The following is a 20,931-nucleotide window of genomic DNA, read 5'->3' on the forward strand; positions in this document are numbered from 1 at the left end:
CGCGGGTCCGACTTACTTCGTAAGGGAGCGGCGACACGTTGCATCCGCATCCCATCGATGCGCCCCGTGGTGAGGCGGAATTTGTTGGCGCGGAATTTGCGTCCGTTTCCGTGTCGTCCGATCGTGTAACACGCGGCTCACAGTTAGAAAGCGGATTTCGTGAATAGACGTTCCCTCACGTTCGCACGTGACTCTTCCCGGATTGCGTCCTTGATTCGTTTAATATATGAAGTAAAAAAATAATTAAGGTAAAATTGTGAGATGCACGTTACATGAGGGACAAAAGGTACTGTAAACAAATCTTCTAAATGAGATCTGCGGTTTTTCGTTTTTTATCCCCCGCTTTTCACACGCAGATATTTGTTATTTTTATTATAATTATATTATTAATTTTATTATATTTTTATAATGCAAAGTGCGATAAAATCATTCTGTTTATTATTACATATTATACTATAATATGACATTAATTAATATTGATATGAAACAGTACGACAGAAAGATTCAAATTACAATAATATTAGTAATCGTAATTAATGTTAATTAGTGATTAATAGTGGTTATTGCGACAGGAAAATATGAGATAAATGTAATTGAGCGTTTTTGCCTGAGAAAGTCTTTCTGCTTCACGCTTGATTTCTCTTCCACTAGTATTTTTAAATAGTATTTTTCCTCGGTAATAGAGTTTTTATCTCGATTGTCCTTTATATAAAGGAGACGAAATATAAACAGCCGCGTATTTCTTTACGAGGTTTCGTTCGGCGAAACTGCCACCGAACCGCATGTTCCGCGACGTTCTTTATTTTTGCGCGGCGCGTAAATTATTATCGAATTATTTTCCGCTCCCCGAGAGATAGAGAAAGAGAGGGAAAGAGAAACATCAATCTGTGCTTTCTACGTGCATTAATGCGTGCTAATGTCGGTGATTAGGAACTCGCGCCTGCTCGTCGCGGTCATAAATCAACGTTACAAATCCATAGTTGAGGAACGACCGCCACGCTGATTACGTGCACATCATCCGCGTCGCCGCGTATTATCTATCATTCGCCCGCGTTTGTTACTTTAATTGTCGTTTTGGAATTGCATAGTTACCAACGCAGAATGAGACGCGCACACTTCCCGAATGCGTTGCCTGACGCGCGTCGATATCTCCCAATGCGTTCTCGCACGTAAGCTTAACGTGGTCTGTATCGATAATAAATGAAAACCGCTCTCTCTCTGTGACTTAACAAATTTACATAAACATGAGTTTACGACAAAGTTGATAAATGAATAAATAACTCATCGCAATTTCGCAGTTTTTACTCAAGTAAACTCGAAAGGAGTAACATTGTCCATAACATTGTCCTGCCTATTCTAATTTCTATTATTATTTTATTTTTATAATTGTATTTTTATCTCATTAATATTATCTCTCTTAAATTATTTATTTATTACTATGCTTATATATATAATTATTTCTATTTGCTTTGAGCAATTTTTCTTTCTGAAGATTAAAGTCGCGGAGAACAATTTTTCTGGGTTTTCGTGTTTTCGAAGCGGATTCTTAAATATCGAATGTCTGAAATTCCACTGCGATAATAGAATTGTCTGCATTTGTATCTCTGGAATGTCAATCTCTGGCGACGTCGGACGGCAGCAAGCATGGTTGAGGGACACTGCGTCAATGGTAGAAGAAGACGTATTCTCTCGGCGCGGAGGCGCGTCTCTAAGCGCGCGAGGAGCGTTTTCCAGAGCGAGTTACCAGTTTAATCTTCTATATAAAGGGTGCGCGCGCGCGCGCGCGTGTGTGTGTGTGTGTGCGCCGCTTTTAACCGCACACTGCCGGTTACCAGCCGCGAGCACCGGCGAACGAGCAGGTCGTAGAGCAGGTAGCCAGGTGCACGATACGACGCAGGATAAGAAGGAAGAGACGCTACAAGGAGTCGCTCGATATGGGGGACGAGGGAAAAAGAAAGGGAGAGAGAGCGAGAGAGATAGAGAAAGAGTGGGAACGCGTGAAACGAAGTCGTGGACACGAAATTCTCATTAGAATTCACATAGGAATGTGAATCTTGCGGTAGAAGGATATGGGTTGACAATTTGGACTTCGTCATCGTGCAGTCATCTATGTCGACCAGATAGACTTTAACGATCCGATCCCCGAGATTTTTTCTCGCGTCTATTTACGACCGTGAACGAAACGAATGTGTAAAAACGCCAAGAATTCGACCGCGCTCGAATGCAACGGAAACCGCAAGCGGGTCCTCGGCTTTCTCCAAAGTCGCAATCGATTGTGCCTGTCTTGCATCTGTCGGCTCATATCCGAGGATGAGGCCAAAACTTTCTCCGATCGCGCGTTTACGGCAGCGGAATAACGCCTCTCCTTTTTGCCGCCGCGGTCGTAAATTCTCGCATTTAACTTTAATTCGCAAATCTCCTTAGCATTTAAACTTTGATTCGTAAATCTTCCGAAGATTCACAAACACGTTTTTGAGAAGCGTATTTTTGCGAATTGCTTATTTTTTCTTTTATGACGGCATTCTACACGTTGCTGCAATTATTACGACGTGAGTTTTTCAGGTGGTATTCCAATTAACGACGCGAAAATCAATATAAAGCGAGTTAAGGGTCTGCTCGAGACCCAACAAGTGCAGACTCGAATAATGCACGTTCGGTCGACGTTTCTTGACCCACTTGTTTTTAGAATCGTACTATTGATCATGCCAGGTCTCGCAATAATTAAGAACAAGAAAACAAAAAATCTAATTTATTAATAAACTATTATTAAAAATTATTGTTATTGAATTTGAGACTTTGCTATGTTATTAAAAGTAAGTCCAGAGTTTCTAGGATATCTTGTATACCTGCAAGAAAATATTTCTTCTCTATTTTTGCCCCTCTATTTTGCTGCCAGGATCGAAAGCACTTTGAGCCGATCGGCGCGTTCGATTTGACGTATACGCGATCGCGATGCTCTCTTTGCTATATACGCGTTTCTTGCAAACGCAGCAATGTTCTCGAGGGAAGAAGGGTATACGTACACGCACATATGATGTGTAGTTTTGATTATTCCCGGAGCGGCTTGCGAAAGCACTCGCGCGATGGACCACGCCGCGTATCTCGTAATTGCAAAGTTGCAACGCTTCGAAACGAAGATGGAAACGTTGCGGCTGCACCGTGCGCCGACCTAACGATCCGATGCCCGCGAGCGTGCCTGTAATTAGCGTCTCGATTAGTCGGCTATGTGTACCGGGATCGGCGCCTCGCGACGAGCAACGGGGAAAAAGAGTGAGAGAGAGAGAAAGATCTTGCGTCGGGAAGTCGAAAAATAAATCAAACTCGTTCTGAATGCTAGGTGAGTCAGACGTCTATGGTAACGATTCCGAACGGGTCTTTAACTGCTTATCGCAAAACATTCATATCAGCAAAGCAGAAAGCTTTTTATTTCAATTTAAATTACTTAAAAATTATTGACGGTTCTTATCAGAAAAACTCCGAATTGAGATAAAAGAGTTTTGAAAGTTGAATTAAATAATTTTGAGAAATTCAGGGATCGCGCGCAGGAAGGACTGGAGAGCTCGTAGATTATAAGTAGATTACAATCGTCTCTTGTTAGAGTTGACTTCAAGACTCTTATATGAAGGAATTTCATTCCGTTATTCCAATCCTCCCGTATTTTCCAATCTTCGACAGTCTTATCTCTGACATCCGTGATTATGGTATTTGACGAGCAGTAAAATGTCTTTCCTGTCACTCTATAAACGAGATTCTATAAATGAGATTTCGCAAACACACACACACACACACAATTGATCCGTTCGTTAGATAATCTTTGGACGGCGCGATGCAGCTTGTTCCGTCATGTCGCGTTGATCTCGTCGCGCGATATTTATTCGATTATTATCCGCGCCTACGCTTGGACGCGGATTTTTTCGTATGCGACAAATCTCACGGTCTTTAGAAAAGTGTTGAGCAGAAAGATGTAGTTGAAGATGTGTTACACTATTGTCGAGATGTTTGTCGGTGGCCTTTTGTTTTATGCAATATCGAAGACAAAATTAACTTAAAAATTAATTAAAATAAGATGAAACCTTAAGTAGAGAATCTCAGCTCATATATCGCGCGCGGAAGTGGTGGCACGCTAGATTTTTCTCTTCGATATTCGTTGAAGTATACAGACGAGCGACAAATGTCTCCATTATGGGTCGTCTCGCGAGAAGAAACCTTCATTAAGAAGCTTCGACGCGGAATAAGTCATCGTCGGGGCTGCTTATGGTTGCGTGGCGCATAAACAACGATGCCGAGCGAGAGACCGTGCTCTCGTCGTCTATCGTTGCGATCTCGTTGCCAACCGTTTTATTCCACGACGGTACAATGGTACCGAGATACATCCGCGTGCCTCTCGTAGGGTGGGAATAATGGCATTGTTCCTTGCAGCTGAGAGGTGTAATAGCGTGCGCATAACGCTCTATGCAGATACCCATCCCACATAATCGACGTATTTGACACCCACGTTCGCGAACGGATGAAGAAGAACCGGAAGGGATCTCGTGGATGCAGAACGATGTTCAGAGACGCGCGCGGAATTTACGGCACGCCGCCGTGACAATGATCGTCGATCATTGTACGGCACACGATTGTACGCCACGACAATGATTGTAAATCAGCTTCGTCGCCCGATTTGCCGATTCGCGATACAATCTTTTTTCGAGATCGGGATACAGAGGGACGGATTCAGAGTCGGTTTTTTTTTTTCGAAATTCGTGTATCCTTTAATGTATTCACATAACTGCGCGTACATCATCATTGTGTTGTAATCGTGAGATGCATCAACACGAGAACCGTTTTAAGAACATGATATAACGTCTTGGCGAAAAAAGAAAAATAAAGAAATCTGGCTGTTAGCGTTCGGGCGCCCAAATGTTCCCATCGTCGCTTCGATTCTCTTCATCATGCTCGTAATTAACTCTTAACCGGGCGGTCGGAGTCTTATGTAAACCCATCCGTGTAATTAGTTACCGAATTGATAATTGCTTGTCAAAACGACCGGTATATTATCGTCGACACAATGCTCCCGCGATTTTTTTCCCAATTATTATTTTTCTCGTATATAACGAAATCTGGACATTCGAAAACTGCGTGGCTTTCCATTTTCTTGACTCTCTGTGTCAGTATAATGGTTTATGACAAAGTGAAATCTGTTTCATTGTAAATATTTTATGAAGTATGACAAAAAGTATAATAGACAGCTTACTTTTTCAATGCCTTTCTTCAATGTCTTTTATAATTTTACACGCAACGTTTTCTCGATTGTAAATTTAATTGCAGTTAGAGTCAATTTTATATCGTACATGTACTTGTAACCGTATCAGCGCTGCGTTACTTTCTTTTGAGAATTGAAACTCCATTTCTTTCGAGCGACAACAGTACGTTTCATGCGTGTCGATCTCTCGTTAAAGGTATAGCAGTGCAAACCTCTTGCGCAAACCCGACTTGTTCGACCCGACCGTGAGACCGTGCGGCACCTCGGGGGAAGATTAAGAACGGCGGACCGGAGATAATTAAAAGTCGGCTCGTAAACGCGGTAGGTGCAGCAGTTTTTGCGAAACCGTCGTCGTTAAATTTCGTCGAACTTTGGGGCATATACGCACGCCGCGGTGCGTAACGCGAGACGCGCCGTCCTGACGCTCCTCCTTCGCTTAATTACTTACCGGCGCGGGGTCTTTCGTAATGCCTCTCCCTTTTCGTAACGAGCAACAACGATTAATTATATCGACGTAATTTTAGCAGCGAAGACCGCGAGCGGCGGACGTTCCCTCGGTCCTCGTCGCTTCGCTAATTGGCGAAGCGACGAGAAGACCTGCGCGATCGTCGCGCGCCACCCCGGCGATATACTGTCGTCCCGTAGCGTCGCTCAAACTTACATTCGACTTAATTAAGTCGATCTCCTCGAGGAAGCCGGGGAGACACGGCCAAGCGGGAGATCCGATTATTGCGCGACATCCCGTTTCGCGTTTCTTCTCTGACACATTACTCGCATGCATGCAAGCGTCCTTGCATACGCACGTGTACGTGGCGTCAATGGTCTGCCTGATCGTGCTGCAAATGCAGAGTTAATGTGTGCAAGTTTCCTGTTTGTAATTATTTTTCACTATTATGTATCGAAATATGAAAAATGATTATAAATCTTAAACAATCCGCGCATCTTGAGAAGAGAAGTATCGCAAACGAGAATTGTGTGTAACAAGTCGAAAAAGGTCTTCAAAAATATAAATAGAAATTTCTATTTAGTTTGTATAAGTCTGATTAAACTTTGCAATTTTGTTTCTCAAATATTTTGGCTTTTTTTAATCGCAATATTTTCCAAAATGTGAGTGATAAGTTCGCGTTATTACTTTATTCATTGCTCTATAGTAACTGCTTTTTTATACCAAAAAAGAGAACAGCAGAAAAAACATAAAAAGCGATGGTGCTCGACAATGCGTATCATTCGCAGCTCGTGGAGATATTTAAAGGTCGTTTCGATCGAAGATATTTAATACAATTGAGTAGGCAGCAAAGCGCGAGAGACATTTGCGTGGGGAGGGTTCAGTTACCGTCCCGGGGCTAAGGTTCCGTACGAGAAAAGCGGAAGTATCCCGAGGTTCTCACACGGGCAAAACGGTCAACGACGATTGCAAAGGTTCCCTCGCATTCTCATGAGTGCATCGTGCGTTCGCAGGTTGAGGGAAGATTCGAGATTACGTTATTGCGCCCGTGCCAAACGTGACGGAAACGCAGCGATGCATCGAGGTATAAATTCGAGGCTCGGCGGACGCTTCCACCATCGACGATAGAGATATAGCCATCGAAACGTCCCCCGTATAATTATCGCCCATCGTGCTAACGTAATTATCAGTTAACGCACCGAGGGGGAAGAGGAACGAGTCGATATAGGGGGACGAGATGTTCGCGCGCGGAAGGATCGGGGAGGCGCGGCGCGCCGGGAGGAGAATGTTCGCGCGGTTCCGTCCCGCGGGAATCTAATGGAAACGATGGAAATAATGGCCGACCTAGGCCTTGCCTTTACGAACGATTCAATTTTCCAGCGCGTCCGACTTCCGGCAGTGGTATATAAAGCATCGCGCCGCGCCGCGCGTTCGCGCTTGCTTTTCGCGCGGCGGCCGGGCGGCGCGGGACGTCCGATTTTAACGCGTGCGTTCATTACGCGCGGAGCCTCCATTATTCTCTCGAGGCAACGAGGCAAAACCGATACCGCGGCGATTTATGGCCGACGCTATAGCCGATCGTCGTTATGAAATCCCATCGCGTGTGCATCCCTCGCGAGAGCGCGAATAAAGATAATTGATTTTCTCGCGCCCGGATTCGCGCCGCGACCGTCGCTTCACGGCGGATTTCGCACGGGCCCGTCAAAGATGCTTATCTGCAAAGCGCAAACGGCGTGTACAGGGCGTGTATTTTGCTTAACGTTTCAACATTGATATCAGGGGAAACATCGGGATCACGATTTAGGAAGCTGGCGCAATTCTATCTCGGGGCGAAGCGTTCCGCGGATTAAACGCGCGCGTTGGATGGTCGATTATCTTCTCGGATCGATAAGCACGCGGGTGAAAAATGCCGTCGCCCCGGCTATGCGGCATCGACCGTAAGTGACCACCTTGCCGGCAATCAATGTGGCGCAACGTAACGCGACATTTAATAATCGCGCTGATAGATCAGCGTGCGACGCTATTCGCGCTGCACCGTTCGCGTAACTGTGCGGATCGAGCGAACAAAATGTATCGTTTATCGATACCCGTTATCGGCGCGCACGATCGCGGCTCGCGGCGGGGACGAGGATAGAAAGGCGCGGGAGGACGAAAGCGGGAACGATTCTATTTCGCGCTTGATTTGTAGACGCGCATAAATTAATGCGAATTCAGTAGTCGGTCGTAACGAGCTCGGTGAATCAGACGGGGCGGCTGCCGGGCTCTATATCGGCGTTGACTATCGCGGCAGGAATCAGAATGAAGCTGGCGATCGAGAGAACCGACGTGGCGGACGACGGGGCTCCTAATTCCGGCCGTGACTCACGAGCTCCTCGAGGATGCGCGATTATTCGCGAGTGCCCGGAGCCGGAAGGCTTCATCCTCTCTCTTTCTCTCTTTCTCTCTACGGTAAAATTAACTTGCCTTCGATGCTCGGGCTCGATCCGACCGAGATAAGGGGCGGTAAACCGTGGACGGTCCGTTCATCGACAAACCGCCGATCGTATCCGCTCGTAATGTGCATTTTCGTGAATGTATGCGTGTACGCGCGCGCGGGTGTATGCACATATATACATGCACTAATAAATAAATCGACAAGCGTATTCGCGATTCAGTCGATATCCTCAATTCACCGTTGTGACGTGCAGCGGGGTGCGATAATGATACCCGGTAGATACGCTTTCAACGTGCTTTCGAATTTATTTATTTTTCCTCCTCTGCATATCTTTACCTTTCATCATCAGTTCTCCGAGAGCGAGACGAAAAAGCTTTGGAAAGAATTTCCATAGGGCACATTTACGGATGAATTAAAAGTTCTACTTTATTTAAGAATAAATTCTCTTAAATAAATGTATTGCAAAAAGATCTAAATTTATTGGATATTATTAATAAATATACTTTTAAGTCCCACGGCTGAGTTATTAAGCGAATATCATATTATGATGCATTACTAAATGCTGAAGCATTTTTATGACATTAGAATCTGTCGTATTTTTTCTTTTGGAGAAAGTTGAAAGACTATTTCTCTCAGTTTTGGCACAATGCTGCTCTCGTCCTCTTTTATAAAAATAAGCCATGCCCTTAAATGTTAAATGCGCGATCAGAGAGCCTTTTCCGGATACCATTATTGCTTCCATTTGGACTTCACCGGATGGATGTGACCGGATTGATGTTATCTCTTCTGTGCTCCGGAGCGTTATTATTTTGCACGATGCGCGTTGCTCCATTTAGCTTTTTTTCCTGTATCGGAAAGTATATATTAGGTTCGAGCGAAAATCTTTTATAAAAAAGCCATGCCCTTAAATGTTAAATGCGCGATCAGAAAGCCTTCCCCGGATACCATTATTGCTTCCATCTGGACTTCACCGGATGGATGTGACCGCATTGATGTTATCTCTTCTGTTCCGGAGCGTTATTATTTTGCACGATGCGCGTTGCTCCATTTAGCTTTTCTTCCTGTATCGGAAAGTAGGTTCGAGCGAAAATGTGAGCACGACAAATGCAACGTCACGCGTGGCGTAGCTCTGCTCGAATCGAAAACAAAAGTGCGATGACATTGCACATTGCACATCTCGGTGCGAGGTATTCGCTGAGCAAATACGCAACGCCGTGTATACTTTCGGGTCACGGGGGCAAGGATGGTCGGCGAGGTGAATTCATTTCGATATTGATTACTCAAGCATAACATTAAACCTGTTTAATATACAGAAGTAATATTTCTACACGGTTTTGATACTAATTTGCTGTTGCGAAACTTAAATGTGAACTCGGATTTTCGCAATCCAAGAAAGTCGAATAAGTATGTATAAAAATTGCTTTGCAAGGGATTTCTCTAACAAGCGACAGAGAGACTGCACTCAATTCGTATAATGTCATGAAAATTTGACTTGCTACTCATTTACTGTTATTACTTGTCAAAAACCTAAGCTATCTAAAATCAGGCACTAATTTGAGCGGTTTTAAAATGTTGAACTGTTTTCTATTTATGATATAATACACGTGACGGCTTCCGCGAATTTTTATCTCGCGAATTTTATGCGTCGGCGATCGAAACCTATTGAAGCGTTTAATATCACTGTGGGTTTTTGGTTACGAGCAGGTACCTATCTTTAGAATAGCGCCACGGTCATCGGGACATACAAATATAGCGCGCTCGTGAATCTCGCGCGAAATTAATTACGCGTGATTACAGATATGCCGAGAGCTTTGAGAGCTCATCTCGTGATGGCTTTGGACGGTGGAATTGTATAACACTTGCTTTGTGTGCTTTGATATTAAACCTAGCTGCATGAAAAGCATGAATTTGCAAAAGAGTTGACAGCGAAAAAACTGGTTGTAAAAAATTTTTGCACAAGAATATTTTAAATTATTTTGTTACATGACCTATATTATCCTTTTTTCTGGATGTAAACAATTTAAATTACTGCGCGTGTTGTAATATATGCGCGCATATGTTATAACAATATTTAAAAATGCAATTATTTTTTTAACGAGAAAAATAAAAAAAATTAAGATTTTTTATATATAACGGGCGTTTTCTATATAGAATATAGATATTAAATTAAATTAAATAATATACAGACATCTATATAACAGTTAAAATTCGAGGCACATATTATAAGCATTTTTAATATTATAATATTATACATAATTATGTAAAATTCCAATATTTGCGATGCTGCTCCAGATCAGAAAGGACAACGCACTTCGGGTGTGCAGCAGGAAACGAGTCCGCGGGAAATAATACGTTGCAATCAGGGCCCCTTCGTTCCTGTCAATTATCCTGCCTTTTATCGTTATTTAGCGCGACTGCATCGGCGTGGCGAGGCGTTTGGCTAAGCTTATCGTTATCGCCATCATCCTATTCCGCGAAAACGAGAAACCGTTCGTTCTTTTCGTGCGACTCTTACGACGCCGGTTCGGCTTGCCGTCCTGACAGAAACGCGCGCTCCTTACACGCGCCGAGATGATACTATTAATATGTGCAGTTGCACATTCTCAATATGTAAACTCGATCTAATCAGCATAACTAGCCTTCCAACGTTCCTAACGAGCTTCGTAAAATTCCCACCTCCCTCCTCTCTCTCTCTCTCTCTCTCTCTCTCTTTCGCTCTCTCCCCTTCGTCTTCCATTCCTTCTCAGTTATCCTCCTACACGAGAAGATCACCCGGAGCGAGGAACTTGAGAATGCGCCCAACCAATCTGGCACTATAAAACTTTAAACTGTCCTGGAAAATTTTGTTATCTATTAGATACCCCTAGAACTCTTACGCTTAATTGCGCGCTGGACATTCGAGTAATTCCGCGTATTGAATCGACTGATAATCGTTATGCCCGAATGCATTGGTTCGTGGGACTCGATCGGCGAGATAAAGGTTAATCAGGTACAAGAGACTTTTAGAACTGATTTATCGCAGGAAAGTGCGAATTAAAATTGTGCCGTTCAATATTTTTTTTTATCATTTTTCGAACAGGCGCTATCGTAAAGATTGCGAATATGCGTGCCGCAAAATACAGAACTTTTGTCGTTATCAATGGAATCCAGGTAATCCAACCGATCCTGTGAGGCTTTGTTAATCCTAGCAGGATCTTAGGTAGTTTACTAGATACTTGAAAATATCGTTACAAATAAGAATCTTGCACGTGCGTGCATATAGATACTTCATATCTCGAAACACATTTCACGTTTCTTAATTGGTTTTACGATAAAGCCATTTTTATACTTGGAAGAAAAATAATACGGTACTCGATCGCTACGTTTTTTTGTCCTCTCGCGATACCGCTCGGATTACGCCTCGTTAATGGAAGACGAGGATTATTGTGCGTGTCTTAAAGAGGCAACAGAGGAAGATCGAAGGCGTTCATGACGAAACGCCAAGAGTACGGATTGGTGAAAGTCCGTTAAAATGTCAATGTGAAAGCCAACAGCTAATTAATACTCTTTTAATCCGGCTTTTATTTATTTCATATGTTCATCGACGTAATCATCGAGTGATAAATGACCACTTGGGGAAGTGCGTGCGTTGTGTCACCGACGGTAGCGTCATTTGCATTCGAAACGGCGGAAACTTTCGAGCGTAATTACAAATGTCGCGGAAAAGATTCGAAATGTCATTGCGTAACTTCACGGTTCGCTAATGAAATTTTACTTGTCGCCAGGTTCCTGAAATTCAAATATCACTGCACCTGCTGATAACGCTTTTAACCTGATCTGCTCTGAAAAAATCGCAGGTCATTGCTGGTTTTCTGCATTTATACTTTCACCGTTCGTTCGGTCGTTTCCAGATTCGATCCGGTTGCAGAAACTGCCGCGATAACGCCGATAACTTATTATTAATATTCGAACGATAGTCAAGTATTAATAGCTGGCAAATCGTTACATACAGTTGCAGCTATTGTGCATAATTTCCTGTTTTTGCAGTTTAAAAGTATTTTAATCTCATGCTTGAAAAAATTAAGATAAAATTAATTAAACGTAAAATTGTATAACGATAGATATAAAAGAAGTCTGATCAAATTTACGGATTTTTTTTTAATCTCCTTTCTCTTTCTCTTCTTTATAATATTTATAAAATAGAAAACACTTGCATGACGTTAGATTAGAAAAGAGACATGCAGATGTAATATAAATAATAATAAGAGATGTAGATGTAATAAAATAATGCATAATTAAGAAATTTAGAATGTGGAAATTTTAGGAATATATTTTATGTTTATAAAGAAATAATTGTAAGTCTAAGAGAAATGCAAATCATGTGAATGTACCTTATAGGGTATTTTATCAATTTTGAACATTGTCGCACGTTGCCAAAGCTTGTGGACAGTCTGCGACTTATCGCATCTGTATGTCAGAGTGCATCATCGGAAGTGATCTATGTTAAAGCGATGTGCTCTTTGGTATCTATCAATTCGAGTTAGGATTCGTACCTGCGCATCGTAATGCATCGCATCGATCGTAACAAATACGAATTACCATGTATCGCGTTAGGCACGTGCGCTCGTAAACCCTGAGTTTAAACGCCAATGGTCGGCAACGAGAGAGAGCTATCGTCGGCGACGTTACGTACGTACGCGTCTTCCGCGGTAGCAGGTTCAGGGCGGAGAACTGCTTGGCCGAGTCGACGTTAATGCATCATCGGACCGCGGAGGAAACACGGGTAGTAGTTGATTAGAAAACCGCTTTAATTATGCGTGTTCGCACCTTGTTCCGCGCGCGCGGATCGCCGGCGGCCGTCCTCATTAACGAGGCCTCGCGTTATCGGCGCGTCGTCGAAGCTTCTTAAAGAGCTTCTCGCGTTTAGATCCCCCAAAGCCTGACACGAGACTATCGCGATTGCCTGCGGATTCATATATACGATGTATACGCGTGATCATCACTGATGAAAGCCTTCGCAATTTTTTTTTTAATTGACTGATGGACTGAGGACTAGCATGCAATATCTATAGAGTCGAAGATAACTAAACTTCTAATTAAGATTGCATTTAGCCGAGGTTCACGATGTAGCGTTTTAAAATCTTCCACATTCCGTTGTCCATAAAGCGACTGCCATGAAAGCAAAGAGAAGGAAATGTCAAGGTTTAGCTGTTTCAAGGTTTAGTAATTAACATCTTTACTCCCTAACTTTTTGTGTCGTATTGGACTATTAGATACATCTCTGTTATCCTTTCGCACGGAAAGGCGATACTATTCCGAATCGCCATTTCCAATTTCTTCATTTTCTCAATTAACAAAATTAATGGTCGCGGATCTGTCGTGCATAAGCAGAATGTTCACAGCTGCGGAGATTCTTGCGCCGCTTGTTTCCCTTTTAGCTTTGCACTTGAGAACTCGCCGGAATAACGAGTAACGAGGAGGGGGGGGGGGCGTTGAGAAAAAGAACAACGATCATCCGGTATGGTTCTGTATTTCGTTGCCGTTAACGTCATCTCCGAGGAAGGTCAGACGCGAGACTCGACACAGATTAGCGTCGTAGGGTGCAGGCCTCAGTGTGGCGAGCCTTTGTCCTCCGGTAGCAAGAAGTAGATTGTTACGTCACCCTGAGGCGTCTTCACGATCTCGCGGTGTCGGATAAGCTGCGTCGCGGCCAGTCCGTACATCAGGGTGGGGATACCTGGGTGCATCGTACAAACGTAAGGAGGCAAGAAGTTAGAAAGGGGGATTATCGAGTCGTCGCATTGCTGAACCCGTTCGCCGTGGCTAATTCCAGATCGGTAGAGCACCCAATGAGACGAGAGACATTGGCCGTGGAAGGACGAACATCGTCGTGATCGTTGTCCCACGTTCCTTCTCGGACGTTGGAAATTAAGCCAAATAAGACCGCCTGCAGATACACGCGCGGTTTCTGTCGCGACGCCTTGTTTCGATCCTCGCTTTAGATACGGACTGAATTCAATTAATCAGGCGGCGGTGGCTGTGAATTTACAGGGTGTCTCAGAACTCTCGATCTTATACAATTAGTCTTGACGACGAAATAATTCCTTGGCGAATTTTTTTAAGGACACTTGTAATGCTATCGTAATTTGTGATTTTAAAAACTGATATTGATTTCTCCTTGAATTGAGAACTCTGGGAAAATAAAAATTTTTTGTAGAGTTTAATTAATTAAACTAAATTTTCCGAAACTTCTTTGTTTTTTTCATTTTTAATCGCCACGCAACAAATACAAAAATATCGATACGCCTCTACATATTAGTTAAAGTAATAGCCTTTAGAAATTCTAAAGCGCTCGAGGAATCTCGTTAAAATTAATATCGAGAATCCCGTGACATCTCGCGTTCGCGGTAATTATAGGATTTACGAGCTTGCCGGTTTATCGCATCCGACCGGCGCGTAAACAAGGCCGCCTTGCCGAACGTGCAGGCTCCCTTTCTTCACGAGCGTCCGGCTATTCGCCGTAACCTACCAAGGTTCAATATCTTGATCGCCTTGAAGAATCTGTCCTCGCCGCTGAGATCCTGCGCCGGCCGTTTGCTGCAGTGATACTTGATGTACGGGAAGCAGCCGGTCCTAAGTACGTGGTAATTGCTGTTGCCTGCCGGCCAATTGAAGTGTGACATTCCCCGCTGATCATTCACCACGTCGGCATATCGGACGAAGTACGAGGTCCAGGGGGGCTCGCCGGTTTGCAATAGGTAGCTCGTTAGGACCTGCGTTGCAGAGGTGCCGCAATCATGTCGGGCCACTTTGTACACGCTGACTGATCGAGGAAATATCCCCGGGGATCATCGCGAGCACGCAGGACAAAGTCGCGACCGTTACCATCCCGTTACGACGTCTTTTCCTCGACGCGTCGACTCGTTAACACCGCCGTCAAGCGGCTGGCCCTTCCGGCTTTCCGTGTGTATAGAAGAAATTAACCCGTCGCAATGAAAGTATCAAGCGGGGAGGATTTTAAAAAGCTAAGCCTGCCACTCGGAAACGGCCAGCCAGTCGCTATAATGTCGTTTCTCAACACGATCATATTACTTGTATATGTGCCGTTTCACGTTACCGCAGGACGGGATTAAATTGCACCAGCAGGAGTAACTTTGCACCGTAGTAAAGTATAAGATTTTAAAATTGTCCGATGTTTCAGAAAAGAAAGAAAGAATTGCAACCGATACTCTGTGAAGATTTGGAGTTCACGAAATCCATAATAATTATATATAAAAATATTCCAACAAAGAGTTGTGTTTTAAAGAATAGCGATAAATTGGCGCACAATTTACTGAATTTGGAAAAAAGTCAATACAAAATTCACACAGAAATATAATTATTAGGCTACCTACATCTAGCCCGGACCGTAAATGACTTTTTTAAATAAAAATTTTTATTATGGCGCAGATTAAGACAATTTTTAAATATAGTAAATATAATAACAACGAACAAAAAGTTTGTATCTGACAAATATTTGTCTAAATGAATTGCACGTTTACCGACGACGGGAGAATACTGACTCGAAGCCGCGAGAATTAACAAATTTTCTACATTTAGAGAAACAAAAATAGAAATATAAGTTCAGTTGCTTCTCCGGAATCATCGATCTTACATCGCAAATCTGATCCAAGACGGTAAGAATACTCGGCAAGTAATTCGCAATTTATGCAATCACTCAGTGAATATATACTGAATATACAATATGTTCGAAACGATGGATTTCTGGGATTTGTTCGACTGGGAAGATTCGCGGGTTTATCGCGGTCGTACAATCGCGTGGTGCCGCGGGAATGGAAACACGCGAAGTGTAACACGAGCGTGCATTGTTACGTAAGAAAGTGTCCGGGGAAAGTGTGCACGGTCCTCTGAGAAAAAGATCTCTTTCGAACCGATAAAAAAACACAACGCGTGAGATAATTAGGGGAGCGGTCGGATTAATTCGTGAGAAACCGAGAGGCACACTAACCTCCGATGCCGATGGCTTCTTCTTCTGCTGGAATATCTTCGTCCAGAGATAAGCACATCTCGTGGTGAACGGTTTTCTCCGTTCGATGCGCAGGTTGACGATGATCCGTGATTGCATTTCACTGATCAATTCCGTGATCACATCTGCGCGATTTCCGTTGAGCTTAAATTTTATAAACAAATATTTACAATCAATTAGGAAAGAAAACACCATTTACGGACCGGGGACTGGATCTTTTTGGTAGTCTAATAATAATATTGTATGAATTTTGTATGCTTTTTCTAAATTCGGTAAACTGCGCGCCGATTTTTTGTCGGTCTTTAAACAGTAAATTTACATATTTAAATCGATAATCGATTTACATTTTGATGATATTAAGCATCCTTATTAAATCACCATAAAGAATTTATTGCGAAAAATATCCCAACTAAGGTTCGACCTTATTATAACAATCCTGTTTTACTTATTATTATTGTTTAAATATTTATTTTTATTAACTTCATTAAGGCGATTATTGTTTTTAATTTAAGATTGCAAAAAGATAAAAGTAAAGCGGATTAATACGGAAGCATATATTTAAATCAAGTGTAATTGCGGGACTTGTTATAAGACGTTTGATCATCAAATGTAATACCCTCCCTTCTTTTGAAAACAATTGATGTCGTAGGGAAAAATTCGGTAATATATTTTCGCCAAAAACATTGACATACGAGGACTGTGACAACAATTAAAAGTCACATCAGAAGTTTAAAAGAAAGAAAAAAATGTTTACGAGATGTTTTTCCATGATATAGTTGTGGAGGACTGATTGATTTTCAAGTTATTAAACATAAAGAGATTTTAGTTAATTAAGCTTTATAGAAACTAAATAAAAAAATGAAAAGTCTTATTCTCTTGAGCTAATTTTCCTTTAATATAAGTATTGGAAAATTTCACGCGAAAAATGAAGAAGTGAGGAAGAATAAATAAAATTTTAATCATCGAAAGAAAAACGTACACTCACGTCAGCCTAAGGACATGTAGTTGAAAAGCGCGGCGACGCGACGCTTCTAGGAGTGTCTGCACATAAATAGATGATGATAGAAGTAATCGCATCGTACTCAATAGTATCGCTTATCGACCCGCGGGGTAGGAATTCGTCATGGTACGTGTCGTTCTGCCTTTCTAAAATAAACGCGCGGCAAGAGAGTCGTTCAAAATGTCAAGGTTAACGAGGTTCAGTACGATCGCACGGTGGAAGCGATCGTGTCCCGTGGTGTAACGTTAGCGTTTCTGTCTTTTACGCCTGTTCCGCGTCAGAGCGGAATGAGTAACAACGTAATTGATGGCGCGCGCGCGCGCGCGCGTCAACTTTTGCACATCAGCGCGCGCGGTGAATTCGCCGCTATGCGGTTCTGATTGCTTCATCGAGGTAGTCGCGAAGTTCCAGGAATACTTTGAGCGATGGGTGTCGTAATTGTGCGAAGTCGAATTACCAGTCGCTGCTCGACACGCCGTTATTCACGCGACGTGTTTTCGCATTTGTCGTTTGGAAGCGCACGGTTTTGTCAACAATTTTTACTAACAATTATCTTCGTGGAAAAATAATGATCGCATCACGAAACGTTGTTCGACAAACGCGAAATTCATTCGCGATCTCTGCGTATTTCTAACTTGTCTCTACTTATTTTTATAAGCGGCGATGGAAGAAAGTGGGTATGGCCGATAATAGCCAGACAATCGGAATCGTACAGATTGAATCTCGTTCTTGTTCGTAATTCACGTTGCGAATTACGATGATGCGATAACCTTCTGATCTAATTCTTCTTTATTGTTACAATAGCACTTGAGGAATCGCATTGCTAATTTAAACCGACTCCGCGCGCGTTTGCGGCATTAATTGATACTTCCGCTGTAGATATCAATCAAATACGAGGTAGTATACGTTTGTAATTAGTCCTTATCTATCTTATCTTCGTCGATAAATAATTATGCGAGTATCGTTAATAATTACTTGTGTAAGCAAAAATTAGAAGCGTCTAGCTAAGATTCCTAAGATTCTGGTACGCTTAAAATCTGTTGTATCTATAACCACTGGTGCTCACTCTTTCACGCGTGCGCGAGGCTTTCGTGCTGGCGAACAGATGGCTGCAGTCATTGGACCAGTCGATGCTGCTTGCTTGAGGACTCCAAGTTGTACTTTACTTACAACAAACGTCACAAATACCCAGCACTCGCGATTTAGCGCGCGTGTGTTCTTGCGCGAATACAACGCATATAATTATTTTCTTTCGCGAAAATAGGAACGACGATAAAGTATTACGCAGCATGTGCTAGTGGTTACATAATCAACGTGGCACGAAACTCACGAGCGCCACTCGTCGCTCGTCGCCGCGTAATATCGATCGTATGGCGGTCTCTTTGAAAGGTTTTTTCTGTGTCTGATATACTTTGAATCTTTTGTGTACGATTCGTATGAAAGATTAAAACCGGAGTGAGAGTAAAGCGCTATAGAGCTAACGTTTAATTTGTTTAATTGAAAAATTATGTATCAATATTTCTAGATTTTTGCTATCGTAACGCGTATTGTGTTCTCTTTAAGAAATAAACGTAAAAGTCAGAATAAAGCATCATGATATTATAATTAGAAATTTTTAATTAAATTTTTCTGAATATATTTTGTGTTGTAAAATGGAGATGGAAATTGATTGCGGTCCTCGAACCATCCTGGTTCCGTTATTTGCGTTTAAAGGATTCTTTACATTTTAATTACACTGTATAATTTGTATTGAGGAGATTATAATGCAAGTCAAAGTTACGATGACCCAGGCTAATTTGTTGCCGTGCCACGTTTTATGTACTATTGTTACGCTATACCATAATTTTCGCGCGACAGGCGTGGCGGTCCTCCTCTAAAGCATTCCCTTCAATAGACCGTCCAATAATAGACCATTAAGAAACGCGGATGAGAAGCCCTTTCTAAGCACTTCCAGGTGGTAAATATACCGCCGTGGCCTCGTGGCATGAGGTCAGACATCAAGCAGCAACCTTGACGGGCTATCATTCTCGGCAAACTTGCGGTACTTACATCTTGTTCTCTCATCTCCATCTACGCGGACTTTTCTCGTTTGATCATGTTTACATCGGCTATGGAGGCGCGTCTTCTTTTTCCTAAGGGTAGCAAAACTATTTTGATGCGATATTTCGTTAAGTACGGTTGTGAATCATATAGATAGTGGCGATGGGAAAAATCGATAGCCGCTCAACGACTTCGACATTTTTTAGCCCTTGGAGGTGATTTTATATTATAGTTTAGTAGAAAATTATAGATAGTAAGAAAACAATTTGTAGACTTTAATTTCGAATGTAAGATTCGCGACAATTATCCCTAAAAAGGTTTAATTTCTTACTTTTCTTACAATAATATTTAAAATTATGCTAATAACTACTGACGTTTGACTGCTTGACCGTGTCATGTGCTTAGCGCATTGAAAAAGAACTGCTGCTGCAATCCGAGAGTTTCTCCTTTTTATTTTATAGCGTTAAAAAAATACTTCATATTTCTGGAAAAGTCTTAGGAAAAGATTGTTTATCTAGGTAGCTTAGTCCTAAGTACTTTTAGAGTACACATCTTATCCTAGTTATTTTAGGAATCTATATTTCTGAAATAGAATACGTGGGCGATGCTTACATGACATTCTCTATTTATATGCTCTGTAAGTGTAGTCGCAAATACTTTTTTCGAAACTTATTTCTGTAATTTATTGGCTATACATTAGAAATAGATGATGATTACTCTTGACGTATTTAAAGGCTATAATATGTTCTGCGTAATAACTGCATCATTTACGTAACCCTTTTCTTTCCTCATTGAAAGCACTCCCCGATGTTGTTTTTCGCCGCCGCGGCCGGCAGATATCGATTCGGAGTAAACCAGTTGCACGATTGCAATTGCACATATGTATCTGAAGGCCGGAGCGTGTCTGGGCGACAATGTCGGCGTTGCACTTCCGCTCGCATGATTTATCGTGTCTATCACCATCCGATTTGCGCGTGACACGTTTAGCTACCTAATTTGGAATGACGTGCTCTCGTGTCGCGGTTAACAACGACCCAGTTAACAACGGCGTTTCTAGACTATCAACGTGACATAAATAAATGATAAATTTCGTTCATTTAGTTGCTATTCGGAACGACAGAATGACTGCGACCTGGAGAACGGACGTCTCGCATACACTAATCTTCGCGATCTCTCTCTCTCGACGCATTATGCCCGTTATGATTCCGACGGTATTGTGAATCGTTATCTTTGATGTACCTCTTTATGCATCGTGCTTTTGTAGGTGCATACATATCACTTTCATCGGGATTTTTGATGTAGTTCACGAAACCATGGAAACCAGGAGAATAATTATTCATAAAAGTCGTATCATATTTCTGGAATTATTTTCACCATTTCCTTTGATAAATTATTTTATTCGCTTTTGGTTCGAGTAAGACGACTACTTCTACATAATGCGGTATAAATATTTAAAAATTCAGACAGCAAAACGTTAAATCCTCTTTCGCATCATAGAAATCCCGAGTGCTCGTAATTCGAATCGGAATGCGCGTTATCGTTATGTAGAACTTGTGATAGGGCCACTTTAAGGCTCTTGGGATCTTTCCCGACGTTTCATGAGATGTGACGTCAGAAGCGAGAAATGTTGAGATTTGACACGTTGAGAATTCTTGCGTAGTGTTTCAAAATAAAAAGATATTTGCTTAAATTAATGCTACAGATCACTTCAGCACACTTCGAATACACTCCGAGTTGAAGTTAAGTCTATCCCTTTCCCTTG

General features: G+C 42.2%; 2 protein-coding genes across 8 annotated transcripts in view; one reads left to right on the forward strand and one right to left on the reverse strand.

The window, feature by feature from the left end:
- Cad99c (cadherin 99C) overlaps positions 1-20,931 on the forward strand; it is a 110,483-nt gene that overhangs the window by 15,621 nt on the left and 73,931 nt on the right. The gene's annotated exons all lie outside the window — the stretch shown is intronic.
- LOC139814007 (uncharacterized protein C15orf61 homolog) overlaps positions 13,617-20,931 on the reverse strand; it is an 82,209-nt gene continuing 74,894 nt past the window's right edge. For 2 of the 6 annotated variants that reach the window (XM_071779970.1, XM_071779966.1), the window contains exons 2-4: positions 16,112-16,273; positions 14,633-14,876; positions 13,617-13,840 (exon numbers count right to left, since the gene is read on the reverse strand). In XM_071779970.1, coding sequence (XP_071636071.1) covers positions 13,713-13,840; positions 14,633-14,876; positions 16,112-16,228 — 489 coding nt within the window. In that variant the 5' untranslated portion in view covers positions 16,229-16,273 and the 3' untranslated portion in view covers positions 13,617-13,712. Of the gene's footprint in view, positions 13,841-14,632; positions 14,877-16,111; positions 16,274-17,108; positions 17,171-18,195; positions 18,418-20,931 lie in introns of those variants that run through there. The other 4 variants (XM_071779969.1, XM_071779967.1, XM_071779968.1 and 1 more) reach the window with 4 other exon arrangements.

The sequence above is a fragment of the Temnothorax longispinosus genome, chromosome 5, assembly GCF_030848805.1.
Source record: "Temnothorax longispinosus isolate EJ_2023e chromosome 5, Tlon_JGU_v1, whole genome shotgun sequence".
Classification (NCBI taxonomy): domain Eukaryota; kingdom Metazoa; phylum Arthropoda; class Insecta; order Hymenoptera; family Formicidae; genus Temnothorax; species Temnothorax longispinosus.